Raw genomic sequence first — 24,588 nt, forward strand, 5'->3', positions numbered from 1 at the left:
TATGCCCATCTGCCAGCCGCGGTGGTGCTCAGTGAGCATGTGGGGACTGAAGAATGATGCAGAGGTGCATTTTTAAATTGACATGGAGGCCAGGAGCGGTGGCTCACACTTGTAATCCCAGTACTTTGGGAGGCTGAGGTGGGCGGATCACTTGAGGTCAGTTCAAGACCAGCCTAGCCAACATGGTGAAACCCCATCTCTGCTAAAAATATTAAAATTAGCTGGGCATGGTGGTGGGCAGCTGTAATCCCAGCTACTTGGGAGGCTGAGACAGAAGAATCACTTGAACTTGGGAGGCGGAGGTTACAGTGGGCCAAAATCACACCATTGCATTCCCTGGGTGACAAGAGCGAAACTCCGTCTCAAAAAAAAAAAAAAAATCAATATGGAAACATGGCTGACCAGAATACCTCATTGGTCAAAGAATGGAGAGAGGTCCACTTAAGTATGCTCTTGAGAAAAAAGCCAAATGGCTCCCCACTGGCCACCCCAATTGGAAATCACAGGCAAGGCAGTGCAGCAAGGCCCCAGATCCGCCATGTGGCCAGGACTTACGCCTGAGAGCAAATCGGGGGACCCTGTCCTTGAGAAAAAGCCCTACAAAGCTCCTAACCCATTTCCAGAGCAGGCGAGCAAAGCCAATTCTAAACACAAATGCACACACAGCGGGGGGTCAGGGAGATAAAGCCATCAACCACTGGGCTCTCAGGGACGTGTGCGTTTCACCTTCATTCTTCTGCCACTGCTCCTTACACTGCTTACAGGCGCCACGGACCCCCTCTTGTGGCCCCAAGGGCTCCCCTCTCACGACAGGCGGCCAGGCTGAGCCAGCTCCTCATCTCTGCACAGGCGTCTGTCCCACCCTCCCAGAGGCTGGTCATTCCTGCCCCCTGCCACACCGCCCAACTGCCAGGCACTGTCCCGGAGCCCTCAGGGGAGATGGGCAGGCGCTGGGACAACCTGGGAATTGGTCAACACCACACCTGAGTGCTGGGGTCCAAGGACCCAGTGGAGCCCTGAACCAAGGCAGAGCACGGTCAGGCTGTGGTCGGGAATCGCTGGCAGGACCCCAGCAACAGGGCCGGGGGATCAGTAGACACACACAAAAGCACAGCTTCAGGCCAAGTTCCTAGGGAAGCAAACAGCTGAGGATGGGGCTTCATTTCTTACCTATCAAAAAGAACAGATACCCTTTCCATAGCAACAATCACCGACTCGCTGTCTGGGGCTGCAGGATTAGGGTCTGAGGTTCTGCCAGGACTGATCTTCTCCTTTCCTGTAACAAAAGTGTTCGGTATGAAGCTGACATCATCCATACAACGCAACAGGCTCTGTAGACATGCTTTGTACACAGAAGTCCAACGAGTGCCTGGAGATCTGAAAGCCCATGATGTGAGCCCCTCGAAAGCCCAGGACCCATCCCAGCTCAGCCACATGGGATGAGTGACCGGGGGGGTGGCCAACCCTGAGCAGGTACTCCTGCCTGGGCTCCAGAGCCTCTCTTGCAAGGTGATGGGGCTGGTTTAGGGCAAGAGCAAAGGTGTCAAATCAGAGGGCGCCTGGTCTAGGTCCCTTGAGTGAGCATGCTCCTTCCTGTCTCCCTTGAACAGGACGTGGGCCAGCCTTGCGGGCACCATGTCCATGCTCACCTGTGTACATGCAGGTAAGCATCAGGCCCAGGGCCGCCATAGCCCGGTGCGGGCTATGCACGTTCACTCTGTCCACACTCAGCTTGACCAGGGATTCTGCATCCAGGCGGGAGAGCTGCTCGGAGAGCAGGAGGCGCTCCAGACCTCGGAGGGCGCAGTGGTAAATGATGGAGGGGGTGGACTCCTCACTTCCGGACAGCATCACCCCACACATCTGCACGGGGCGAAAGGCTTCCGTGTCAAAGAATCACTGCACGGTCTCAGGTACTCATGCCTCCTCCCCCCAGGTCGCAACTGGCCCACTGCTACAATCCTGCAAGGAAAACAGAAGGGAAGCCCACTCCCTGTGTGCAGAGGAGGACAGCTGGGGCCCACTCACCTGTATTATTGACGCTGAAAATTCTGGCCCCACGTCCAGAGGATAGTTCTCAATCAGGTAAAACGCAGTGGCACACATGACCAGTACGTGCTGCTGGCTGTGCGTGTTCACGCAGCTGAAAGCGGGACACAGGCTCAGCCACTCCCAGCCACCGTGGAGAGGACAGGCTCAGCCACTCCCAGCCACCGTGGAGACGGCCCCACAACACACCTGGCCCCACGCAGGAATGCAGAGCTGTGGGCCAGGCTGGCTCCTGGGAGCATCCACCCTGCATGGCTCCCCGGGCCCCTGCAACCTGGCCTGACCCTTCAGCCTCTGCCGGACCAACACTCTCTGGGTGGCTGAGCCCGTCTACCAGCCCCGATGCCTTGCCCTCTCAGCCTGGCCCACCATCCCCTGTGGCCACCACACACGTCCTCTCGCTGTCCCTCAGAGAGGCCTTGGATTCGCACACCCCCGGCCAGTCCCCTCTACTTCCTGAGTGCCCATGCTTTTCCCTCGTGGCACATTCCACCATGATGTGCTGCCTGTGTGATCCCCATCAGTGCCTGCTTTTCCCACAGCACAGCAGGAACCCGGAGCCAGGGACTGAATGAGTGGCCACTGTGAACAGAGGAACCAACATGATGCCCCCTCCTCCCGCAGAAACATGCCCAGGGATGCTTACAGCCGTCACCACCTGGTCCACCTCCACCTCGAAGGCACGTGACACAGCCCCTCTGCCCATGGTGCTGAGGCCAGCCCCATGTGCCACCTCCACCTGGATGCCAAAAGCTCTCTGCATCCCAAACACAACTCTCGGGCCATCTCAACTCTCCTTCCCTGAGTCCTCCGTGCCCACAGCACCAAGAGCCACAGAACAGCCCCAGATGTCAGCACACCAGGGCTTCTGCCTGTGTCTGGGGCCCATTCTGGGCTGCCCCCCAAAATCATGTTGCTAACCAACATATGTGCCTGATTTGCAGACCTGTGTCCCATGTGACCTGGCCCTGTGCCAGGCTCCAGGGACACAGAGACGGGTGCCAGCTGTCTGCCTGTCCTGCCAGCACAGCACCCACTGCCCAGCAAGGATGACCGGTGAGAAGGGCCCCCCAACAGGCTTCCGCCACTCTGTCCCAGATGAGCACTGTCCCTGCTCCAGCATGTCTCAAGCTCTGCTGATGGCCATTGGCACATGCCCTGGCTCACACCTCCCTCCTGTCTCAACTGTGCCCACCAAGACCTTCCCGTCTCACTCCAAGTCTTCCACTCAACTCTGACCCAGCCCCCATCTCCTGCCCACTTGTCAAAGGGGATAACTGGCTGTTCCTCCCAGCCCCCTTCCCATCTTCCCCGATGTGGGTGGCTGCTGGAATTCCACCTTCCCTCTAAAGACAGCTCCTTGTGCAGGGGCCTATGACTCAGAGAGGCTGGTCCCATCTCCGCTACAAGCCTCTGCCACTTCTGGAGCGAGAAGGTGGGACCGGGTGTCACAGAGCCCTCCGGACTTGTGGGACATTGTTGGGAAGAGCTTGTCTTGCTCTCTAAGGGGTTGTGTCACCAGCCGCGCTCTGTCAAGGACACATCTGTGCAGAACCTGCCATACAGCAGCTTTAAGATAAGGTGAGGTTGGGGCCAGGCGCCGTGGCTCATGCGTATAATCCTAGCAGTTTGGGAGGCTGAGGTGGGCAGATCACAAGGTCAGGAGATGGAGACCATCCTGGCCAACATGGTGAAACCCCATCTCTACTAAATACAAAAAATTAGCCAGGCGTGGTAGCACACGCCTGTAGTCCCTGCTACTTGGGAGGCTGAGGCAGGAAATCACTTGAACCTGGGAGGGGGAGGTTGCAGTGAGCCAAGATTGCACCACTGCACTACAGCCTGGCAACAGAGCTGGACTCCATCTCAAAAACAAAAGATAAGGTAAGGTGGGAATCACAGTGGAAATAAGACAGAGGTAAGGTGCTGGGCCAGGGCGGGGAAGGAGCAGAGAGGAGGCTGGGCCTGGGCAATGAGAACAGGCTTCTGGGAGCAGGGAACAAGCGCCACCACTGGCCTGGCAAACAGACTCAGGAAGACACGTGGGGGAGTGCGCTAAGTGCCGGGGGACACAGCAGCAGAGGTGGGAGCTCCAGCTAGCTGGGGGTGCCTGAGGAAGCCTCCAGGACACACCCGTGCCCTTGCGACTCACTGACCTCAGCTATGGTGCCCGCCTGGGTTCCCACTGGGCATTTGGAGAGGTGTGACACTGCTGCCTTCACAGCTCACTCCGAGACCCCCACCCGACCCCCAGCCGGGCTCCCACTCACTGGGCGAGTCCTTTGAGGCTGGAGAGGAGATAGTCGCTGATGACCGGGATGAGCTGCTTAGCAGTGTCGTCTAGCAGGTCGCATTCCAGCACATAGAGGATGCCGTGCAGGGCTCCGACTCTGCTGGGCAGGTGGCTGCTCCTGAGTGTGCTCTCCAGTAGGCGGCTGACGGGCTCCGCCACGGCCTTGTCCTAGGCACACACAGACAAAGGCTGCTGCACGCCACCAGAGCTCCCGTCCCAGTAGCTCCTCCCTACAGCCAGAGGGTGGGAGTGAGGGGTGCTGCCCTCATGCTAAGGAGCGCAGAAGCAGGCCTGAGACTGTATCCTGAGGGAGGATTCATGCAAGGCTGGCCCCTGGCTGATGCCCACCACCCTCACTGAGGAGGGGCTCCCTGTGCTCAGCTGCTTGTGTGGGCAACAGGGTTTATGCTGAGAACCTGCCTTCCCTTCCCTCTATGAGTCCAGAGCCTGGGCAGCAGAGGGTGCCCATGTGCCCAGCCCCCAGTAAAAACTCTGGCACCGAGTCTCTAGTTGGCTTCCCTGGTGATGACACTGCATACACACTGTCACAGCTCACTGCAGGGGCAGTTAAGTGCATCCTGCGCAACCCCACTGGGAGAAGATTCTGGAAGCTCAAGCCTGGTTTCCTCTGAGTATCAACCCATGGCCTCTGCCCTTGCTGATTTTGTCCTGTGTACTTTTACTGTAATAAATCTTAGTAAAACCTGGGGTAGTCTCAGGGATCCCTGACATCAGTTTACACTAACTTTGACCAAAATGGCCTCAATTTCACTTAGTATTCCAAACCTAATGGCATTAAGTATAGACCTAAACACTTGGCCCAAATTCTTCACTTTCAATCTGCTCTTTAACAGTGAGGAGATCCCTGCAGAAGTCAGCAAGGAATGATGCCCTCCTTCAGCCCAAGACTAAGGGGACACAGAATTCCCATGGAGTGCTGGATGGTCAGGCAGCCTCCTGTTTTTACGGAATGAGGTGAGGTTCTTGGCAGTGGCAGGAGCCTCTCCGTGGGGGAAATGACCGGAAGACACAGGAGCCACTCCCTCCCACCCCAGGAATGAAGACTGAGGGAGGAGGCTGTTCTCTGTCAATCACTTCCTTGGGCCCCCACCTCACCCTGTGCTATCCCCCTCATATGCACAATGCCATGTGGCACCTCCCTGAGGACTGTGTCTCCTGCAGCCCCAGGTCCCACCTCTGAAAGTCCCACATCAGGACCCGGTCTTGGGTGGCACAGATTTCACAACAGTGAGCAAATATCTCAAAACGACATGCTCTGGATACGTCTGTACCAACACATGACACACTGAAAACTTTCACAGAGGATGATCATCTTCAAGGCACACATGCGTGCACACAGAGCTGGGAATCAGTGTCCATGCCCATCCTGCCTTAGGATCTGCTTTTCAAAATTATTAGTTCTCATCTGATTACTGATGACACAACACTTGCCTAGAGGGCTCTGGGTCTGAGCACAAAACCACAGTTGCAATTCAAGTTAGCCTGGCAGCTGAAACACCCCACAAAGGGGAAGGCCCCTTCCAAGAGCCACTTTGCCATCGTGCGGGCAGCACCCAGAGGGCATGCGAAGTGAAGGGAGCTGTCCACACAGGGAGCCCACGCACTCATTGTCTCCACTCCCTGGGCGGCTGCCGACTCACCAGCACGGCACCAGCAAGGCCACCCACGAGGGAAGACAACTGGTGTTCAGGCTCGGGGAGAACAGTCTAGGCGAGAGCAATCAAGACTTGCAGGGAGGGAGTCAAGCTCCAGGGCACGGACAAGGGCTCACCCCGCCTCTGCTGCACCTTGTGTGACCTGGACAAGCCAGCTAACCTCTGACCTTGGCCACCTTGGGCTGCCTTTTTCAGGTGGGGGTGCAGGAGCAAGAGCTCTGCAAATGCTAGTGGCTGCTGTGATGGCAAACATCATCACCATCACGACAGCACCGTCGTTACTGACAGACGGGAACACACACACAGCACGGGGCAGGCAGGCCTGGATGGGCACCACCATGCCATTCTCACCACGGGCTCCAAATGCCTGGCACACGGCAGCCACTCAGACGCTTGTTGAAGAAACTAGTTTCTATTGTTATTATAACATGGATTACTAGGTAATGCCACATGACAAAGAACCAGAGGTGCCAGCTCTGACATCTGACATCCTTAAATATGCATCGCCAAATGTCGGGGCCCACGGGTAATGACTTCATGTGTACAGCTGAAGGATGCTTGGCAAATACCACATGGTGATGTGCCCACAGAATACAGCTGCCATGCTGCCTGGATCCTGATACACCAGAAGCAGAGTAAGGAGGAGCTCCAGAGGATAACACTCAACCCTTGTGATGGTCTGAACTTGGTATCTCCCCAAAACTCCTCCAATGACACCTCATCTGCAGCGCCACAGTACTAGAAGGTGGGGCCTGGGGAGATGATTAGGTCATGGGGGTAGAGCCCCTGTGAATGGGATTGGTGTCCTTCTAAAAGGCCCGAGGGAGCCTGTTCACTTCTTCCACTGTGTGAAGACCCAGCGAGAAGGCACCATCTGTGAAGCACAAAGCAGCCCTCGCCAAACACCAAATATGCTGGCACCCTGACCATGAACTTCCAGACCCCAGAAATGTGAGAATTCCCACTGTTGATAAATTACCCAGTCGAAGGTCTGTTTTAGCCAAAACAGACTGAGACAACCCCTATGCGAAGAAGAGACTACAGCACCCAGATTTGGGACTGGAAATGCAGGGTCACTGTGACAAAACAGCCCCCGGAAGAGAAGCTGTCCAGCCAGGAAGCTCGGAGGGCCTGGAACGTAACTGAGAAGGGGCGTGAGGCATTGGGAAGGGGCAGAGCATTGGGAAGCCAGGGGCATTGCCACCATCTATGCTGCCTCGGCGTCCCTGTACATCATGGTTCTGTGGGGATGGGGTACTGCAACGCTGTCAGGAGCCAAGGGATACGGGACCCCAAACTACAGCTTGGCCGCCAGCACACACATCACAGTGACCTGTGGATGTCACTGACCATCGCTGAACTCCCTCCAGCTGAGATGCGCTGCAGCTCACGTGGGCCGTGGAGTCTGGTTTGGGACAGGCCTTTAGGAGGCAGCTGCTCCCTGGACCTCTGGCCAACACCAGGTCCTGAGGCAGACGGGCCCGTGTGGCTTCAGCATAGAAACCTCTGTGTCACCTGTCACTTACCATCCCAAGGACGGCAGCTGCCTTGCAGGTGGCGGGCACCAGGTACTGAGCGAGGATCTCATCTTCTGAAGGGTGCACCCTCCGCAGCTCTGTCAGCGTCACATACATCAGCTCAAACTGGCTGCGCTCAGTGAACAAGTCTGAGACCACCAGAAGCTGGAGACGTGGAACACCAGGAGAGCAAGGGGAGAATCGTGCTGTGAGAATCCAGGCAATGTATCCAGAACGCAGCTACTGGCAAGGTGTGTTCTCATGACCAAGAAACATTACTGTGCCGGACAGGGGTGTGTGTGTGTGTGTGTGTGTGTGTGTGTGTGTGTGTGGTGTATGCGGGTGGTGCATCTGTGAGTGTACATCGTGCATATATGGTGTAGGTATGTTGTGTGTGTGTGGTAATTGTGCTGTATGTATGGTGTGCATGTGTGGCGTCTGCATGTGGCATGTGTGGTGAGTGTGTGCATGTGTGGGGCGTCTGTGTGCGTGTGGTGTGTGTGCATGTGGCATGCATGGTGTGTGCATGTGTGGTGTGTGGCATGTGTGTGTGCATGTGGCATGTGGGGGGCATGTATCCGTGGTGTGGTGTGGTGTGGTGTGTGTGTGGTGGGTATCTGTGACGTGTGGTATGTGTGTGCATGTGTGTTGCATGTGGTGTATGCTGTGTGTACATGGAATGTGTGTGCATGTGTGTGGTGTATGTGGTAGGTGTGGCGTGTGTGTGGTACATGTTGTGTGTGGGGTGTGTGTGGTGTGTGATGTGTGTGGCGTGTGGGCTGTGGCATGTGTGCATGTGTGTGATGCATATGGCATGTGTGTGGGCTGTGGTGCATGTATGTGCATGTGTTTGTGGCATGTGTATGTGGTGCGTGTGGTGTGACGTGTGTGTGTGTGCATGTGGCGTGTGGGGCATGGTGTGTATGTGGCGTGTGTGGTATATGTGATGCATGTGGTGTGGCGTGTGTGCATGCATGTGGTGTGTGGGGCATGCGTGTGGCATGTGTATGTGTGGTGTGGCATGTGTGTACATGCATGTGGTGCATGTGTTTGCATGCATGTGGTGTGTGTGGTGTGGCGTGTAGGGTATGTGTGTGTTGTGTGTGCACTTTTTGTGTGCGGTGTGTGGTATATGTGATACATGTGGTGTGCGTGCACGTGGTATGTGTGTGTGTGGTGTGTGTGTGCATGCATGTGGTGTGGGGTGTGTGTGCATGTGTGGTGTGGTGTGGCATGTGTGTAAATGTGTGGGGGGCGTGGGATGTGTGTGCATGTGGTGTGGGGCATAGGGGGTGTGTGCGTGTGGTGTGTGTGGTGTGTGTGTGCATGTGTGTGGGGAGTGGGATGTGTGTGCATGTGGCATGTGTGGTGCATGTGGTACATGTGGTGTGGCGTGTATGTGCATGTGTGTGGGGCGTGGGATGTGTGTGCATGTGGCATGTGTGGTGCATGTGGTGTGGCGTGTGTATGCATGCATGTGTGTGGGGCGTGGGATGTGTGTGCATGTGGCATGTGTGGTGCATGTGGTGTGGCGTGTGTATGCATGCATGTGTGTGGGGCGTGGGATGTGTGTGCATGTGGCATGTGTGGTGCATGTGATGTGGCGTGTGTGTGCATGTGGCATGTGTGGTGTATGTGGTGTGGCATGTGTGTGTGTGCATGTGGTGTGTGGGGCGTGGGGTGTGGCGTGTGTGTGCATGTGTGTGGGCGTCGGGTGTGTGCATGTGGCATGTGTGGTGTATGTGGTGCATGTGTGTGTGTGTGCATGCACGTGGTGTGTGTGGTGCATGTGCCCATGTGGGTGTGGGGGGAATGGGAAGTCTCACTTACGGATCGAACCACCTCGCTGATCAGGATGGCTGGGGTCCTCCTGGCTGAGCTGGACGGCAGGATCCAGCGACTGTACAACTCGAGCAAAAACTGTGAACAGGAGTGGATGTCAACTCCAGCCCGGTGCTTCCTGCGGAATATGTGAGGTGGGTATTTTCCAGGTGCATAAGAGGAGAGGCTCATTTCAAGAAGCACCTCAAACAAATCAAATGACTAATTAAAAATTGTCAAATTTCTGAAAACCTGGAGTTGACTGGAGACGTGGGCGGTGATGAAGGTGCGGGGGTGTCGGCCTCCTCCTCCTCCTCCTCGCCCCATTCCTCCTCCCTCAGGGGTGTGATGCTGTTCCCCAGCCACACAGAGTGTATGGAAACCTGCCACAGAAACAGGGCACCAGCTCAGTGCTGCGGCCACGGTGTCAGGCTCCTGGGGGGCGGGTGTGCCCCTGGGACTCGGCACAAGCCTGCTGTCAGAACAACCTGTCCCTTAGCAAGGGTCGTTCAGACACCCCATGTGACCAGCAAAGGAGCTCAGAGAGGGTGGGGCGGGGGCTAGACTGCTGCTGGTAAGCTCCAGCACACACTGAAGGCCTGAATCAGGTGCTAGCCAACCCCACCGCTGAGGAGGGTGACAGAAAGAGGCTCTAAGGAACACTTGCACTCTTAAGTGCCAGCTGAATGGAGTCCCCAAAACATGGAACCAACACGTGGGATTTCTTTTCCAATCTCCCTCACTGGTAGTCATCGTGGTAAACCCCAGGCCAGAGCTTCTTCTCGCGCCTCTGTGGCTCAAGCTCCAGATCACACAGCCACCACGCGGTCAGCACACCTCGGCTTTCCTCCTTTCTGCCCGGTTCTCTGGAAGCCTCGAGCACTTGGCGCAGTGCTGTGGGCTGTGTGCCCACAAAAAGGTGTTCCCATCACCACTGGCACTAGCCCCAATCATGCTCTTGGCACCAAGCGCCATTTCCCCAGGGACCCAACACCCTGCAGGGAGTGGAGAAGGCAGGCTGGGAATCTGTTCAAACAACTCTCCGGCCAAGGAACGGCCCCTGTGCTCCCCATGCCCAGACCCCTACCCCACCCACCTCTTTCCCAAAAGCAAGTAGTTGCTCAGTCCAGCGGCATCTGGGGGCGGAATGTCCCAGACAGGGCAGGGGTGGGACTGCACTTGAGCCCCAGTGTGATCCCATGACAGTCGGTTTGCAGATGCCAGACACGACGCAAACACTGAAGGATGTGGGCAAATGCAGCAGGCCAGGGGAATAGGGAACAGCTCACAGCTCGGGCCCGGGCCAGTGTCCCTGGGCCCAGGACTAGGCCATAGGCACCCAGTGAGCCCCAGGCCTCTCGCTCTCAGCCTGCCCTTCAGAAACACTTCCACGAAAAATACAGTGCCTCCCAACCATCGCTTTCACTTATCTTGGGGTGGAAACATCTGTCAAAGCTGAAAGGACAGAACTACGTCTAGAAAAACACAGGCTGGTGCAGCAGCTCCCTGCTTCCTGTCACTGAAGCCAGTAGGCACAGAACAGGACAGTACTGGCAAACAGCAGGGAACAGAAACCAGGGGCGTGACACCGTGGGGTTTCTGCTGTGAAGGCTGCAAGCCAGGAACTCAGAAGAGGAAATCCTCAGAGCTTTTAAGTGTTTCTAAACGCTGTTCTGACTCATTTCTACTGAAACAAAAGCTAAAAAGAGAACTGTCCTGCACAACTAGTTTCACTAAACTGGGAACCCTGTGAGTGACGGACACAGCACAGGGTGGCGGAAAGGTGCAGGTCGGCCAGCCGGGCCCACCCCCGAGCACACACCTGTAGGGCTCCATGCCCCGTGCCATCATACACAAATGGCCATATGTTTCTATCCACATTTTTTTAAAGTGACAGGGTATTGGTCTGTTGCACAGGCTGGAGTGCAGTGGTGCAATCATGCCTCACTGCAGCCTCAACCTCCTGGGCTCAGGAGAGCCTCTTGCCTCAGGCTCCTAAAATGTTGTAGATTACAGGTGTGGGCCACCATGCCCGGACCCTTGAATCCCCCTACTTATCTGAGGAGGGAAGGGAAGCACAGATCAACGTGGCCTGCCAGGAAGTGGCTGAGCTGCCTGCCTGCACACTGGGCAGTGCTGAGGAACCTTCCCAGAGCCGGCCACAGGGACACTCAGGCCCAAGCCCGTGGCCCCCACACCAGGGCCCTTCGTGGTGCCTACTTCCTCCTGAGCATCTCAGCTGACTCCACTCTATCCTCACTGCACTCTTGGCCTCTCATGGTTCTTGCCTAAGTCCAGCTCACGCCCTCTCACTGTCCTTTACACGCATCTCTATCACTACATGTGAGGCGTCTTAACTACTTTCTGGACTAAAGAACATAAATAAAAACAAAAGTAATACTTCCTCTCCTGTGGGGCCTAGGAATAAAAAGGACAAAAACAATGAACATTAAATAATGTTTTTAAGTGAAACTTTCTTTCATTTAAAAAGCGCACTGAGCTTTGCTCCCGGGTTGTGCTAAGCGCTAAAGCCTGAGGACAGGAGTGGGCCGAGGGCGGGCGGCAAGACTGACCTGGCCCAGTTTGTAGCTCACGCTCCCCAGCTCCCGCTCAGGGTTCATCTGCAGCAGCAGCTTCTCGTGGCTGATGAGGGCACCTGTGAACACCAGCACCCTGAGTCCTGATTTGCAAAGGGGTACGGGGCCGCAGGCCCACCCGTGCCAGCCCAGCATCTGCCCAGACAGGTACCCAGCCCTGAGCCACCTGCCCTCGCTGCTGGCAGGAGGGCCCAAGTTGTGCAGAGCCCTTTGGGTCTGAGGGGTTTTGTCAAATTATAACCCATTAAGCTGGCAGGGCCGGTGGGCAAGCTGTACTCTTATCATTTTGTCTCAATGACAAATAAGACTGCAGCATGCACCTGTCACCCCTCAGCTCCCACCTCTGTGAGTGGGAACTGGTTGCGGGCTGAGCTGCAAAAGCTTAGGAGTCAGCAGCTGCAGGCGAGCTGACAGTCCAAGCAGGCAAGCTCCCTGTGGGACCCAGATGAGTATTTTGGTAAACAGAGCCTTCCAGAACCCCACCTTGGTGCCCACGCTGACCAGGCACAGCCGGCAGGAGCGGGAGCAGGATAATGCCCCCACTCTACCTCACACACACCCCAGGCCCCAGGCCAAACAACCTCCCATGTCTTTCTGCTGGGCATCCCCCACCAATTCCCAGGTGCCAGCCTCCAGCTGAATGTACCCTGCTAACTTTCTGCCAGACCCTAGCCTCAACTCGCCCCATCTCAAAGGGCCTCCGCGCCCCCTTACCTGGAAGCACCTGCTCCCCCCGAGCTCCAGGAGCTGCCTGTGTGTGCCCCCGCCTGCCCACCTCTGTGCCCCTCTTCTCTACCTTCTATGTCAGGTCATTGCTCCTGGGTCCTCCTGACCTATGAGCTCCTTGAAGGCTGGACTGATGGCCTTCCAGGGACTTGGTTTACTTCGGTGCCCTACATTTTTAGTGTTTACATTTGGGGGTCACAGACACTGCATAAACACACCGCGCTTCCACATACAACTTTCTGCAATTAAAGCCTTCAAGGTACTTAAACTCCTAATAACTTAACTAGGGAGTCACAAAGCTCTGTGCTAAAATACTTGTTCAGTGAAAAACATGTATCCCCCAATCCCCACAAAACTCCCTTCTTTTGAACCAGGTGACAAACTCCAGTGCCTGTGATGAGGCAGGCACACAACTGGAAAGCTTGGTGGGAGTGCCGGCACCAACAGACAGGGCCCAGGGAGGGGAGAGGTGTAGGGAGCAGGGCGCTCGCGCCCAGCTGTGCCCACTGTGCAGGCATTGCCACACGTGGTTCCTTAGGAAAAGCTGGAGATTCAGCTTGTGTAAATGAACTTGGTTGAGTTCTTAACAAGCAACTAATTCAACTTTTAAAACCTGAGGGTCTGACAGCCCATGAAAATTCCGTCGCTTCTCACATCTTGACTGCCAGGAGATAATGCTTCAAATTCATTTCCAGATTTTATTTCCTGCCTGGGCCTGAATAAGACTCCTGCTTATGAACGGGACAGCGTACTTAGCTCAAGCCACACTCAGGTCTTCCTGCATAGCTGGTGTGATGAGCATGCTGGCCTTTTCTCATTCCCGCCCAAGTACAACTGCCCCCCTTCCCCTCAGGTACCTGTAGTAGCTGGAGACAGAGAAGGGACAGGATCCCAGGCCTGGTATAAATGATGGGTGGCAATGTTTTCTCTCTTTGAAACCATTGCTTGAATCTCTTGCTCTACAATCCCTCTGATAATGCTCAGCTTCCTCCCAAACCTAAATTTCAGAACAAAGGAAAAGGATGTTTTGTTTCCTTCAAAATCTTGCAAGTGAAAAATACCAGAATTTTTCCTCCACTTTGCCTAAAGCACCCTGGCATAATGCCAAGTGAAAGCCACTTCCTACATGAGTGCCTGTCCACGAGCCCTTACGTGGGCGTTCTACTGTTTGCTCGCTCATTCTTGCTCTGCTAACATCTACCCTTAAGCACTCAATAACCCCCATGTCGGTGCCTATCACGTTTTCAGCCCCTCGCTGGCCAAGAGGCCACCTTTGGGTCTGCACTTCCTGCACAGACCATATGCACATGCACAGTGTTTTCAAGTCTAGCAACAAAGAAAAATGGCCTGGGTGAAGCTGCTGGACATGTCAGGGGGGATCCCACTGTCCCCAGCACCTGCTACGTCCCGGAGACATGTGGGAACGCAAGCAAACCTGGTGTCAAGAGCTTTCAGAGGCTTGTTCCGGGGCTGCTGCTCCAAGCAGCTCACAGCTGGGTTGCCAGCCACAGGCACGGTCATTGCACTGAGCACCAGTGAGGTAATGGCCTGCACAGCCAGGACGTTAATCTGGGTCCTCTCTGTGTCTTCCTGGAAGGACAGTCCACACGTCAACAAGAGCAGCAAGACATCCACAAGCAGCTCTGCCTGCACATGCCTGCAGAACCCAGAGTCCACCTGGCCCCGAAGGGAGGAAGAGGAGCCCTACGTGCTACCAAGGGGCATCTGCCAGGCTGAGCTCACGGGGCACGAGGCAGGGCCTCTACATATGGACCCAGAGCCCATCTGATGGCCAAATGTCCATTCTTCCAATCAAGGACTCCTTTGGGCACAAAATGCCAAACATGCAATCCATTTTAATAAATTATCCTTGAATTCCCTCATACATTTGAGGGGCCCTGCATATGACAATCTGTTAGCTTCTATAGATGAATTTAAAGACAATCCTGCTGATTTGTGACATATGTCTACCCTCCCAACTGTCATTTCTGTGAGTTCATACCACACCTCTAACAGAATCAAGGGCCTACATCCCACAACTTCCCACCCTGCTGGCTTCGCTTTACCAGAGCAGGTATTACTAATGTCATGTTAACGCAATGTATGTGAACACTTCAAGAGGCCTGATAAAATCTCCACAAGAAGTTAGAAAAATGAAACCAGGTCCTACTCATGGCCTTTATAAAGTGCCTTTTCATTTAAATTCAAATAGAACTAAAAGATGTTTTCCAGAAAGGGCACAATCTTATTGATCCTTAACATGGAATGCACTATAATAAGATGCATTTTAGCCACTGGTAATTGCAGCCCCCAAACCTCAGCAGGCTTTGTCCCTGCCCTGGAATATCAGTCAAATCACCATCTGGCTACTCTTTCAAAAATAAGGTAAGAGAAAGACACCAGCTTCCTGCCTTATTTTGTTCACCACCAAAGGCCTGCAAGCGGCCATAACTGCCCATGTGCCAACCAGCACAGGGTGTGGCCTTACTTCTGGTGGGCTCTCCTCCTGCTCCATCACGAGGGGCTGGGTCACCAGGACACCAAGGAGAGTGGCCCAAGTTTCTTCAAACTGAGTACGACTGGTCCAGCCTAGAAACATAAATATTACATGAGACAGTGTCAAGCCTTTTCAAGCCTATAACGGAGAGCTGACAGCTACGCTGACACAGCCCAGCTCCTACAGCAAGCTCCACACCGGCAGCAGTGAATCCCTTAAACCCCACACAGGTCTATGGTGTGGGAAAGACTACTCCCTCCATTTCATCATCGAGGAAACAGAAGCACACAGACATCAGCTTCACCATCTGAGCACGTGAGAGACAGGAGGCACAGGCCCAGTTTGGCCCTGGCAGCATGGTCAACCCCCAGTGGCGTAGACACAGGGACAGGGCAGGGACACCCATGCAGGCAACCTTGTGCAGGGCCAGGGCCACTTCTGTCCCACTTACCAGATGGGCTAAAATCTTCCCTGAAGTCCACCCCTGAGACTGTGCTGCTGGCTGCACACCATGGATAAAACTAAAGGCCACCAAACTGTCTGCTTAGAGTGAGTGAATACTGTAGTATGTGAATTCTGCCTCAATAAAGCTGCTAAAAATTTAAAAGTCAAAGCAATGGTTCCTCTGACCCGTCTAGAAGAACAGATCAAAAAGAGTGTATCAAGGTAGGAACAGGGATTCAATGAAAGCACATCCAATAGGCCGCCCCTTGAGCATTCCTACGGGTGAGCTACATTCGAGTGTCTCTAACCAACAGCTGTGCTTCATGTCCCTGTTGTGACCTCTGAGGCAGCCACGCCACTTGTGGTAAGGCCACAGCAATGGCATGGGGTGCTTGGGACAGAAGAACTAGAGCAATGGACATCGGGGTCCCTGGGATGAAAACAAGAGACAGAGGGGAACAGCACACAGGACTGATTTGGACATAGATACAGACCGATACAACAATTCACATTACAGGGAAAAAACAAAGAAAAGGAGCACGAGCGAAGGCCAGGACTGCAGCAGAGCCTTGGGTCACACACGTCTGAAGGGCAGTTCGAGAGTGAGGACACCAAGTAAGCAAAGGAGCTCCTGTGAGGCGAGGGGGGAGCCCAGGAGGCCACTGACACAGATCTTCACAGCGAGGAAAAGGAGGAGCTCTGTGAGGCAGCTGGCTTAAGTTCCCGCTCAGGGTTCCCTTCGGACACTGAATGGTCTAGTTAACCAAAGGAGAAACTAGAGGCATGGTGTCTGCTGCCACAACCTTCTGGGATCAAAACAAGCCTCAAATCTGCAGAAGCCTGAGGGACGGGGGAGAGGACTGGACAGTGGAGTCAGGGTGCCCCTGCCAGACTTTCTAGCACAAGACAGGAACTTTCCAGGAAACACCACAGCAGGGCACAGCCACTGAGAACTTACCAATTACAATCCCACCACAAGATCACACCTCTTGCCATAAAATAGGGGCAAAAGTGGTGACTTGCTCATTCAGGCACTTTTTTAGAAATAAGGAGTAATTCTTATTTAGAAATGTAATTTCTAAATCTGCAACAATTCTATGAAATAGATATGACCCCATCTTACAAATCTGACAAAACTGAGGGTTTCTAGAGGATAAACGGACTGGCCCTGCGCTGCTCAGCTATGAGGGCTGGAAGCAGACCAGGACCAACTGAGCCCAAGCCCGCTTTCTCTGCATGCTGCCTCTAGGCTCTGCGGAAGGCGAGTGCCAAGAGACCCGACTCCATCTGCTCCCGTCTGCTTGTTCCCATATGAGAAAAGGCACCAGTGAGACACAACAGGATCAGACCAGTGAACATGAGAAAACATTCTCATACATGCGCTGCCACTGTTTAGCCTGAGTGCAAAATCTGAAGGCAGAATTTGGCCTCACATTGTCCATTACACATGAACCTTTCCTGACTTCAAACAAGCCCGGAATACAAAAGGCTGGGGTTAAAGTCACACAAACACAGGAACTGGGATCTCTTTTCTCAGTATAAAAGGAGTTTTGCCAACACTGCAAAATATATTCACGTAGATTTGTATCATTATCATGCCCTCAATCTTTTCTGGAGTCAAATGAGAAGATCCCAGTTCTGGGGCTCTGGATTTCCTCCCAGTAACGTTGAGACAATGGTGACCTGAAGGAGAGGTCCCAAGGGTACCTAGCGTGTTGATGCGGTAGATGAACTCCTTAAAGACTTCCTTTTCCTGGAGGAACTCCACAGGGATCTCAGGGAATGCTGTGCCAAACTCCCCTCCTGGTTTGGGCGACCATCCAAGCTTCCACACCTAAGAAGATGAAAAGGAGGTGACAATACCCAGATGGAGTCAGGACAGCCACACTGAGAGCAAGCGGGAAGGCCCACTTCTCTCCACTGGGCTCCCTCCTCACTACCCCAATACTTTCCAAGAGCTGGCACCTTCTCCCCCAGAAAACAGCTCCAACTGCTTCCCAGGACTTCCCTCCCCATCAAGTGGCCCTCCCAAATCTGCTCTGCCCCCCCACTTCCTGTCCTCATCCTGAGGCTCAGAGAGTGCTGGGAGAGGCAAGCAGGAGTTAGAGACAGCACCCCTCGCCCACAAACAGCAGATGGCGTGTTAGAATAATGGCAGGCGTTCAACGACATTCAGTTCAGATGTTTATTGGCAAGCAGGCACGAGAATGAACCATACAGCTCATTTCTAGAAACTCTGAAGTTCGGTTCTCTGTGCACGAGATGCGCAAACAAGTGCCACGCACAGAAGAATCTGGAGGCAGGCTCGATGCTGTTCCAGTAGCAGGATCAGCTGAATGTCTGGCCAGCTCAGGGGACACGCCTTCAGTGAGAGGAGAGAGGACCCAACGGAACCCCAGGATTCCCACAGCCCACCTGCACAGTCGGTGGCTCTATGACAACGACCTGCAAAGCTCTCTGGCATCCGCCCAGGGCGAGGCTGCAGTGCCTGTCACAGCTGCCTTCCGGATCACTGCGCTCAATGCCGGTTAAGCGCTCGCCGAAGGGGTTTTATCTACGGCGTGCAGCCCATCCTGGCACGTTCACAAGTGTGTTCTGGGCGGCATGACACCTAGACTGTGCCCTCCTGCGTGGCCTCCCCGAGCCCCTCCCAGTGCGCAGTTATTGTCTCAGAACCAGATGCTACAGAGCCCGCAGCGACTCCTTGTGTGGGCCAAGAGCAAGCCCCGTGCGGCAAGGGTGGACTGCTTGCCCAGCACTCCTGCTCTCTCCTCCCAGGAAAGCCTGCAACTCCCTGTTTTGCAACGCCTCCAGCACCACCAGACACTGGCCTTTTCTTTGGAATGAGCCCTCCATCTGGAATACCTTCATCCTCTGGGGCAGAACCTTCCTCATCTCTCAGGATCAAACAATACGGCATCCTTGGAGCAAGCCTCCCCAAACTCTCCAGCCACATATACACACGTGCACGCACACACAGGCAGGCACACACCCTTCTCAGGCGGCCACAAGCCTCTTCCCTGGGACCTGGCTCCATTCTCACTGACCTACACCTGCTGGCTCACATCTGCTGAGTTGACTTTTCTTTCCTGCCTGAGGATGCTGAAGTCCTTAAGGAACAGTTCCCATCATCTTATTTCAGCAGGCTGATGGTGGATGCCATTCCACTGGGCAGAAGTCAGCCCACCTCCATCAAGCCTCACTCTCCTCAAGCTAAGCTCTTCGTGTTATCTGAAACAAGGATCTTGATCAATAGCACCTACTTTTATTTATTTATTTTTTTTGAGACCGAGTCTTGCTTTGTTGCCCAGGCTGGAGTGCAGTGGCACGATCTTGGCTCACTGCAACCTCTGCCTCCTGGGGTCAAGTGATTCTCCTGTCTCAGTCTCCTGAGTAGCTGGGATTATAGGTGTGTGCCATCACACCTGGCTAATTTTTGTATTTTTAGCAGAGATGGGGTTTCACCATGTTGGTCAGGCTGGTCTCGAACTCCTGACCTAAGGTGATCTGCTGGCATTGGCCTCCCAAAGTATTGGGATTACAGGCGTGAGCTACCAGCCTGGCAATAACACCTACTTTAAACTGATTCTGAAGACAACAGCAAAATTGTGTAGAAAAACGTGGATTATCTCCGAAGGAAAATCTTGCTCACTTGAGGGGGTGTGATTTCTGGTCTGCCATTAAGCAAAGTAGTCTAGTTGCTCCAGAATCAGGTCGAACACTAATCCCTTAGTGATGTAGTGCCTCAGTTCATTTCAGAAAACCCAGTGTTTCTACTAACAACCGCCACCGTGGTGCCTGAGGAAAGCAGCCTGGCATCACAACCACAGCAGACAGCATCTGGGCTGCAGGGACTCTGTCTTGCCCTCTCAGGTGTGTCCAGCCCAGAGCTTACCCGTGCACTTCCCTGTACTTTGGTCTTCTGCAAAACCAGACTCACCAGCGGGGGCACACGCGTGTAGCTGTTGACAAGGGGCAGGCGGGCCAGGCTGACGATGATGTTCCTGAGTACTGACGTGAGAAACGCCGGCACGCTGCTATTCCTTTTATGGCCCAAGGCCAACACCGACTGCAGAGACTCCACCATTTCTGCCACCATCTCACAGGCTGCAGTGACGTACGTAGGATCTAAACAAGCAACCACGGTTAAAAGAGGACTTTACAAGCACGTCCCACATGCCCAGTGTAGAAAGCATGACCTACAGCCAGCTGCTTAGGCCGTTACTGTGTAATCTGCTTAGACTCTGAGTTGGCCGCTGGAGGCCTGCAGATTTCTACCTCCTTCATCTCCACCTGGACCATGTAATTTTCTCCATTTTCTGCTGGGACTGCTGGAATGGTCCTGAACCTGAGCTCTGGCCTTGGTCCCCAGCCCTCTGGCCCACCCTCTACGATGAGGCCAGCAATAGTCTATGGCAGCTAGAAGCCATCCCGTGGCCCCTCAGCCTCAGGCTTCCTTCAGGACACCTCCTCTGCCCCTTGTCTTTCTCTGGTCTCATAGGACCTCCGTGTGTCCCTCAGCTAGGATCAAAGAGCCAAGTTGTCATCCTTGCTTCACTGGCTTTCCTAGGCCAGAGTGTTTGAGGGGCTTGGGGCACGGTTCTGGTGGAAACACAAACTCCCAAGGCGGAGCACTGAGAAACATTCCATACCCTTGGTAAGATCCACAGCATGGTCAGTGTCTTGAGTCTGGAATGTCATATGTACTAAAATATGATTTGTTTAGTCAGTGAATGTGTAGTGAATGGCTATTACCCATGGGTTATGAGATTCTACAGTCTGGGCAACTCGCTAGAATAGAGAATGATTTCTCACTGGACTTCAGCAATTAAGCCCCACGCTAATGAGTTGGCTTTATTAATTTTTATTGAATGACTTTAAGAAGTAACATCCTATCGAGGTGATTAAAAAAACAAAGCAAGTTTCCCCCTCTGGCCTAAAGAGGGCCATGGGGAATAAGCACAAGCATCTTCACCCAAACAGAACCCGCTCCAAGGCCCGCTGCTCTGACTCAAACCCCCACGATGTTTCAACTATTTTAAAGCAATGGAAATTCAAATAGTAACTATAAATTATGGTAGCATTTGTTGAGTATTCATAACAAGACTGTCACCGTTCCAGGTGCTTTACATGGATGGATTAACTGACTTAATCTGAATCCACACAATTGGCACTATTCTTGCCCTCCCCACAGAAGCACAGGCTCCACAGACTGAGGTGCCACTCAGCTGAAAGACACAGAGAGGGTGGTAGGTGCTTTCATATTCCTTAAGCAGCAACAAGAAATCATGAAACCACAAACTGAAGCCTGAAGGACCCACAGAGGTTCGAGATAAAAATTCAGAGACTTTGGCTGTGCATTAAAATGCCATTGCTGCTGGGTCATTCTCTAACTACAAAACCTTGAACAGGGAACCAGAAGAAAAAAGTGCTATGCCGAAGACCAAAGAAAAACGTACTATGCAGAAGACTAAAGACAGGAAAACTCCATCCACAACCAGGATTACACAAAAGCTGGCAGAAAAATCCCGGAAGCACGGATGTACTCATGATTGAAATGGCATGTTCCTGAGCCACGGTGCGCAGAAAAGATGCCTAGTGCTCCAAGTAAGGGTGCTGCATAAAACGCCCGCGCAGACAGGCCCCAGCTGAGGCACCCCCACCTCTGTGGGACAGGCTACAGGGGGCATTCCCAGCCACACACGACGCTGAAGAAGCTGAAGTGGCCCCAGCAGCCTAGAGGCCCTGGTAAGAAAAGATGCCTGGCTAAAAACTTTTCCTCCCAACGGGCACTGCCACCATTTTTCTAGTAACGTACCTACTCCAGAATTGGGAGGAAAGTGCGTGAAAAGCTGTGGCATATGTCTAAGTCTGTAACTCGCTTAAATGACTGGGATTTGGATTTTTTTTTCTGTAGGAGAAGTGGAATTTTCTTTTAAAAATCCACCACAACAGATGGCTAAACCTGACACTGAAGTGACTGAATACTCACATAGGTAACGTTTAATTATTCCTTACCACTCAACGGAAGTTTGTTGCTTGCTGACCACAGGCCAAGCATTAGTTTCTGAGAACGCAAGGAAGACAAACTTGTTCCCTGCCCTCAAGGAGCTGGCAGTAACTTCAGGGTGTGGAAGGTGCTGGAGGGAAGGGAGGGCTCCCCCAGCAGCATCCCAGCTGGTCTGTAGGGTCAGAGACAGCCACAGGTGTAGGGATAAGGTGTTCACTGGGAAACAAAGCAACCGACTCAAGCCTCCCGGGCGGTGAGGCAGGAGCAGCAGGACGCAGCCCAGGTGCTTCCAGGAGTGCACACTCACCTCGGTCCACAGCTCTGTGAGCGATTTATAAGTCCTGGAGGAACCACATGTAAGAAAAAAATGGTTCCTGAGACTTACTCTGTGTGTTTGCATCTACTTCCTCCTCCTCTCTGATGGCTTTTGGGGTATTCATCCTTCTTTCTGGACTAAGAAGCTGCTCTCCAGGCTGCACTGCAACTAAAATTACAACAGAACAAACAGAAGAATTTCCACACACTTCTATCAGTGCTTTTTATTCAAAATTTTACACTTGTGCAGCCTCACAAAAGTTCAAAGGGATAGACAGACTAGCCTAGATTTCTTAGAACCAATTTTAGACAAACAGACAATACTAGACTGAGGGGCCAATCTCTTGGTAAGTGGTAAATGTATGAAGATTGTGCTTCAGGTTTCATTCTGCTTTCTAAGTCCCCTGACTGTCTCCTGTTGGCCATCTCTCACCCTGAGGCTATTATTAGACAGCTCAAGATTCATGACTGCCAAGAGCATCACTATCACCCCCAAGAAGTCTGGTGTTTAAGCAGTCTGGATCTTTGTTTTCAAGTTGGCTACAAATGCACAGATGAAAACAATTATGAAACATCAAAACACCACTCTATAATGTTTAATTTTAAAATACAAAGCTTCAAAATGCCCTCTAACATGTAAACTATGATGTCCAAATTTTTAAAAACTGTGGCTAATGACCCTTGCTGAGGATCACTGTTCCTTGAAAGTAATAAGTTGCTTTTATTTTATAGTATGTTAGTATTACAATGCAGTATAGAAACTCTTAACAAAAAACAAGTAGTATTCTGAATGCAATCTTATTAATCTTATGATCATTTAAGACTAAATGCATGAAATAGTCAGCTAAGACCAAAGATCCCAGAGATAAAATTTAGAAGTACTTTTGATGAAAGCTAAAACTCCAAAATCTAAACAAAATGACTAAAAAAGCAAATTCAAGTTAAAGTCCAGTGTAGACTCCAATATATTGGAGATTAAGAGACGGGGCCCAGCCCTTCACAATGCATATTTTATCTACCTCTCCATCCCCAATTCCTAGCTTAGTACCTGGCAAACAGGCAGCACAAAATAAAAGCATTGTGAACTAGACAGGAACTAGGACAGGAACCTGTTGATGGACAGGGACTCACCGGCCTCCAGGATGAAGTGCACGCAGTGGATAAGGGAGCAGGCATGGGTCACAAACTCCGTGGAGGAAATCACACTCCAGAGGCCGGGCAGCTGCAGGGCCAGGCAGCAGCAGTCCAGCCCTGCCTGGAGATCCAGACTCAGCGGTATCTGCTCATGGATCAAATGCCAGGACAGGGCCTAAAGGGAAGAACCGAGTCACAGAATGCCCACTCATGCACCTTCGTTCAGGGAAGCTGTGCCAATCACAGATGTGGTGGAACTGACCAATGCATCGAGGGGCAGTGGGTCCAGATGCCCTTGCCCTTCCAGAAGGACAGCTCTGACCTGGCTCCATTACATTCAGTCCTGACCCACCTATCCCCCAAAGTTCCAGTCCCCTCTCTGCCAGAATGCCCCCTTACTCTGCTGACTGTCTCTCCTTCAGCGCTGTGGGCTCCTGTGGAAATCTCTCCCGGACTACACGAGGCCAGAGGCTCTTCCTTGGGGTTCCCTCAGCACCAGGGCTTGCCTCTGTCATAGCCTCAGAGTTGAATTTGAGAGCACAGGTTCTAGGGATAGCAGGCACTGGGTTCAAATGCCAGAATGGCTACACAGGAGCTACATGTGTACATGTACAGCGGGCCTGTCCGCTACACATAACATAATAGGCAGCAATCACCCTGTGCTGTAATCACACGCTGGCTTTCCCACTTCCCCACTAAGCTGAAATCTAAAGGACAGGGATCAGAAACCATCTGACTCCATGTGGTTTAGAATAGGGTGTATTCATCATTTCATGAGTGACAGCACCAATGCCCTTTGGACTCCTCCCTTTCTTTGGTGTGAGGTGGAGGCAGAGGCTGTGTGGGTCTACAGTGTGTCCTCGCTGAGGGTGAGCAACACAGCGCTGGCCCTTTAAGGATACAGGCCAGAATTTAAGACATCCAGAATGTGTACACACTTTGGGGGCCAATTACACAAACCAAGTGTTGCTGGGCTGACATGTCCAGGCCAACTTAAGACATAAAACACCTCTAGATGATGACTGTTCAAGTCTGTAAAATCAGGATCCACGTGACACTGCAGGTGCAGATGAGAAGGGGACCCTGCTCACCTCAAGGGTCACCATGGGGAGTGGTGAGGTGAGGATGAAGGATGGCCATGATAATTTGACGGTGATGAGACTTACTGCTAGGCTGAGACGGAAAAGTGACTGGACTGGTCAGAGCTCTTGCTTTTCAAATAAAACGGCTTTACTCTCTCTAGTGCCAGCCCCGTGTCCCCTCCTCACAGCAACACTGAGCTTCCCAGTTGCTGCCTCTTACCTCAAGGGTTGCCACCACAAATTTCACGGTGTCCTTCTCTTTCTCAGGAGGAAGGTACAAGTGAGTGGGCAGTTTGGAGACCACCACCAGGTACTGTGCCAGGGCCCGGGCCAGAGTGGTCAGGGACTGATATGGCGCAGCATCCCCTGAAACAGAAGGCCCTCGTGGGTGGGTGCACCCATGAACACGGAAGCACATCACCTTCAA

General features: G+C 53.1%; 1 protein-coding gene across 1 annotated transcript in view; it reads right to left on the reverse strand.

Moving 5' to 3' along the window:
- The window catches only part of HTT (huntingtin), a 143,266-nt gene that overhangs the window by 6,260 nt on the left and 112,418 nt on the right, over nt 1-24,588 (reverse strand). Inside the window, exons 48-63 of the mRNA XM_017514327.2 lie at nt 24,382-24,527; nt 23,077-23,254; nt 22,016-22,114; nt 19,561-19,748; nt 17,328-17,454; nt 15,168-15,268; nt 14,115-14,269; nt 13,537-13,676; nt 11,930-12,012; nt 9,609-9,739; nt 9,366-9,495; nt 7,545-7,700; nt 4,320-4,510; nt 2,029-2,143; nt 1,650-1,863; nt 1,171-1,276 (exon numbers count right to left, since the gene is read on the reverse strand). Coding sequence (XP_017369816.1) covers nt 1,171-1,276; nt 1,650-1,863; nt 2,029-2,143; nt 4,320-4,510; nt 7,545-7,700; nt 9,366-9,495; nt 9,609-9,739; nt 11,930-12,012; nt 13,537-13,676; nt 14,115-14,269; nt 15,168-15,268; nt 17,328-17,454; nt 19,561-19,748; nt 22,016-22,114; nt 23,077-23,254; nt 24,382-24,527 — 2,260 coding nt within the window. The remainder of the gene's footprint in view (nt 1-1,170; nt 1,277-1,649; nt 1,864-2,028; nt 2,144-4,319; nt 4,511-7,544; nt 7,701-9,365; nt 9,496-9,608; nt 9,740-11,929; nt 12,013-13,536; nt 13,677-14,114; nt 14,270-15,167; nt 15,269-17,327; nt 17,455-19,560; nt 19,749-22,015; nt 22,115-23,076; nt 23,255-24,381; nt 24,528-24,588) is intronic.

The sequence above is a fragment of the Cebus imitator genome, unplaced genomic scaffold, assembly GCF_001604975.1.
Source record: "Cebus imitator isolate Cc_AM_T3 unplaced genomic scaffold, Cebus_imitator-1.0 Scaffold522, whole genome shotgun sequence".
Classification (NCBI taxonomy): domain Eukaryota; kingdom Metazoa; phylum Chordata; class Mammalia; order Primates; family Cebidae; genus Cebus; species Cebus imitator.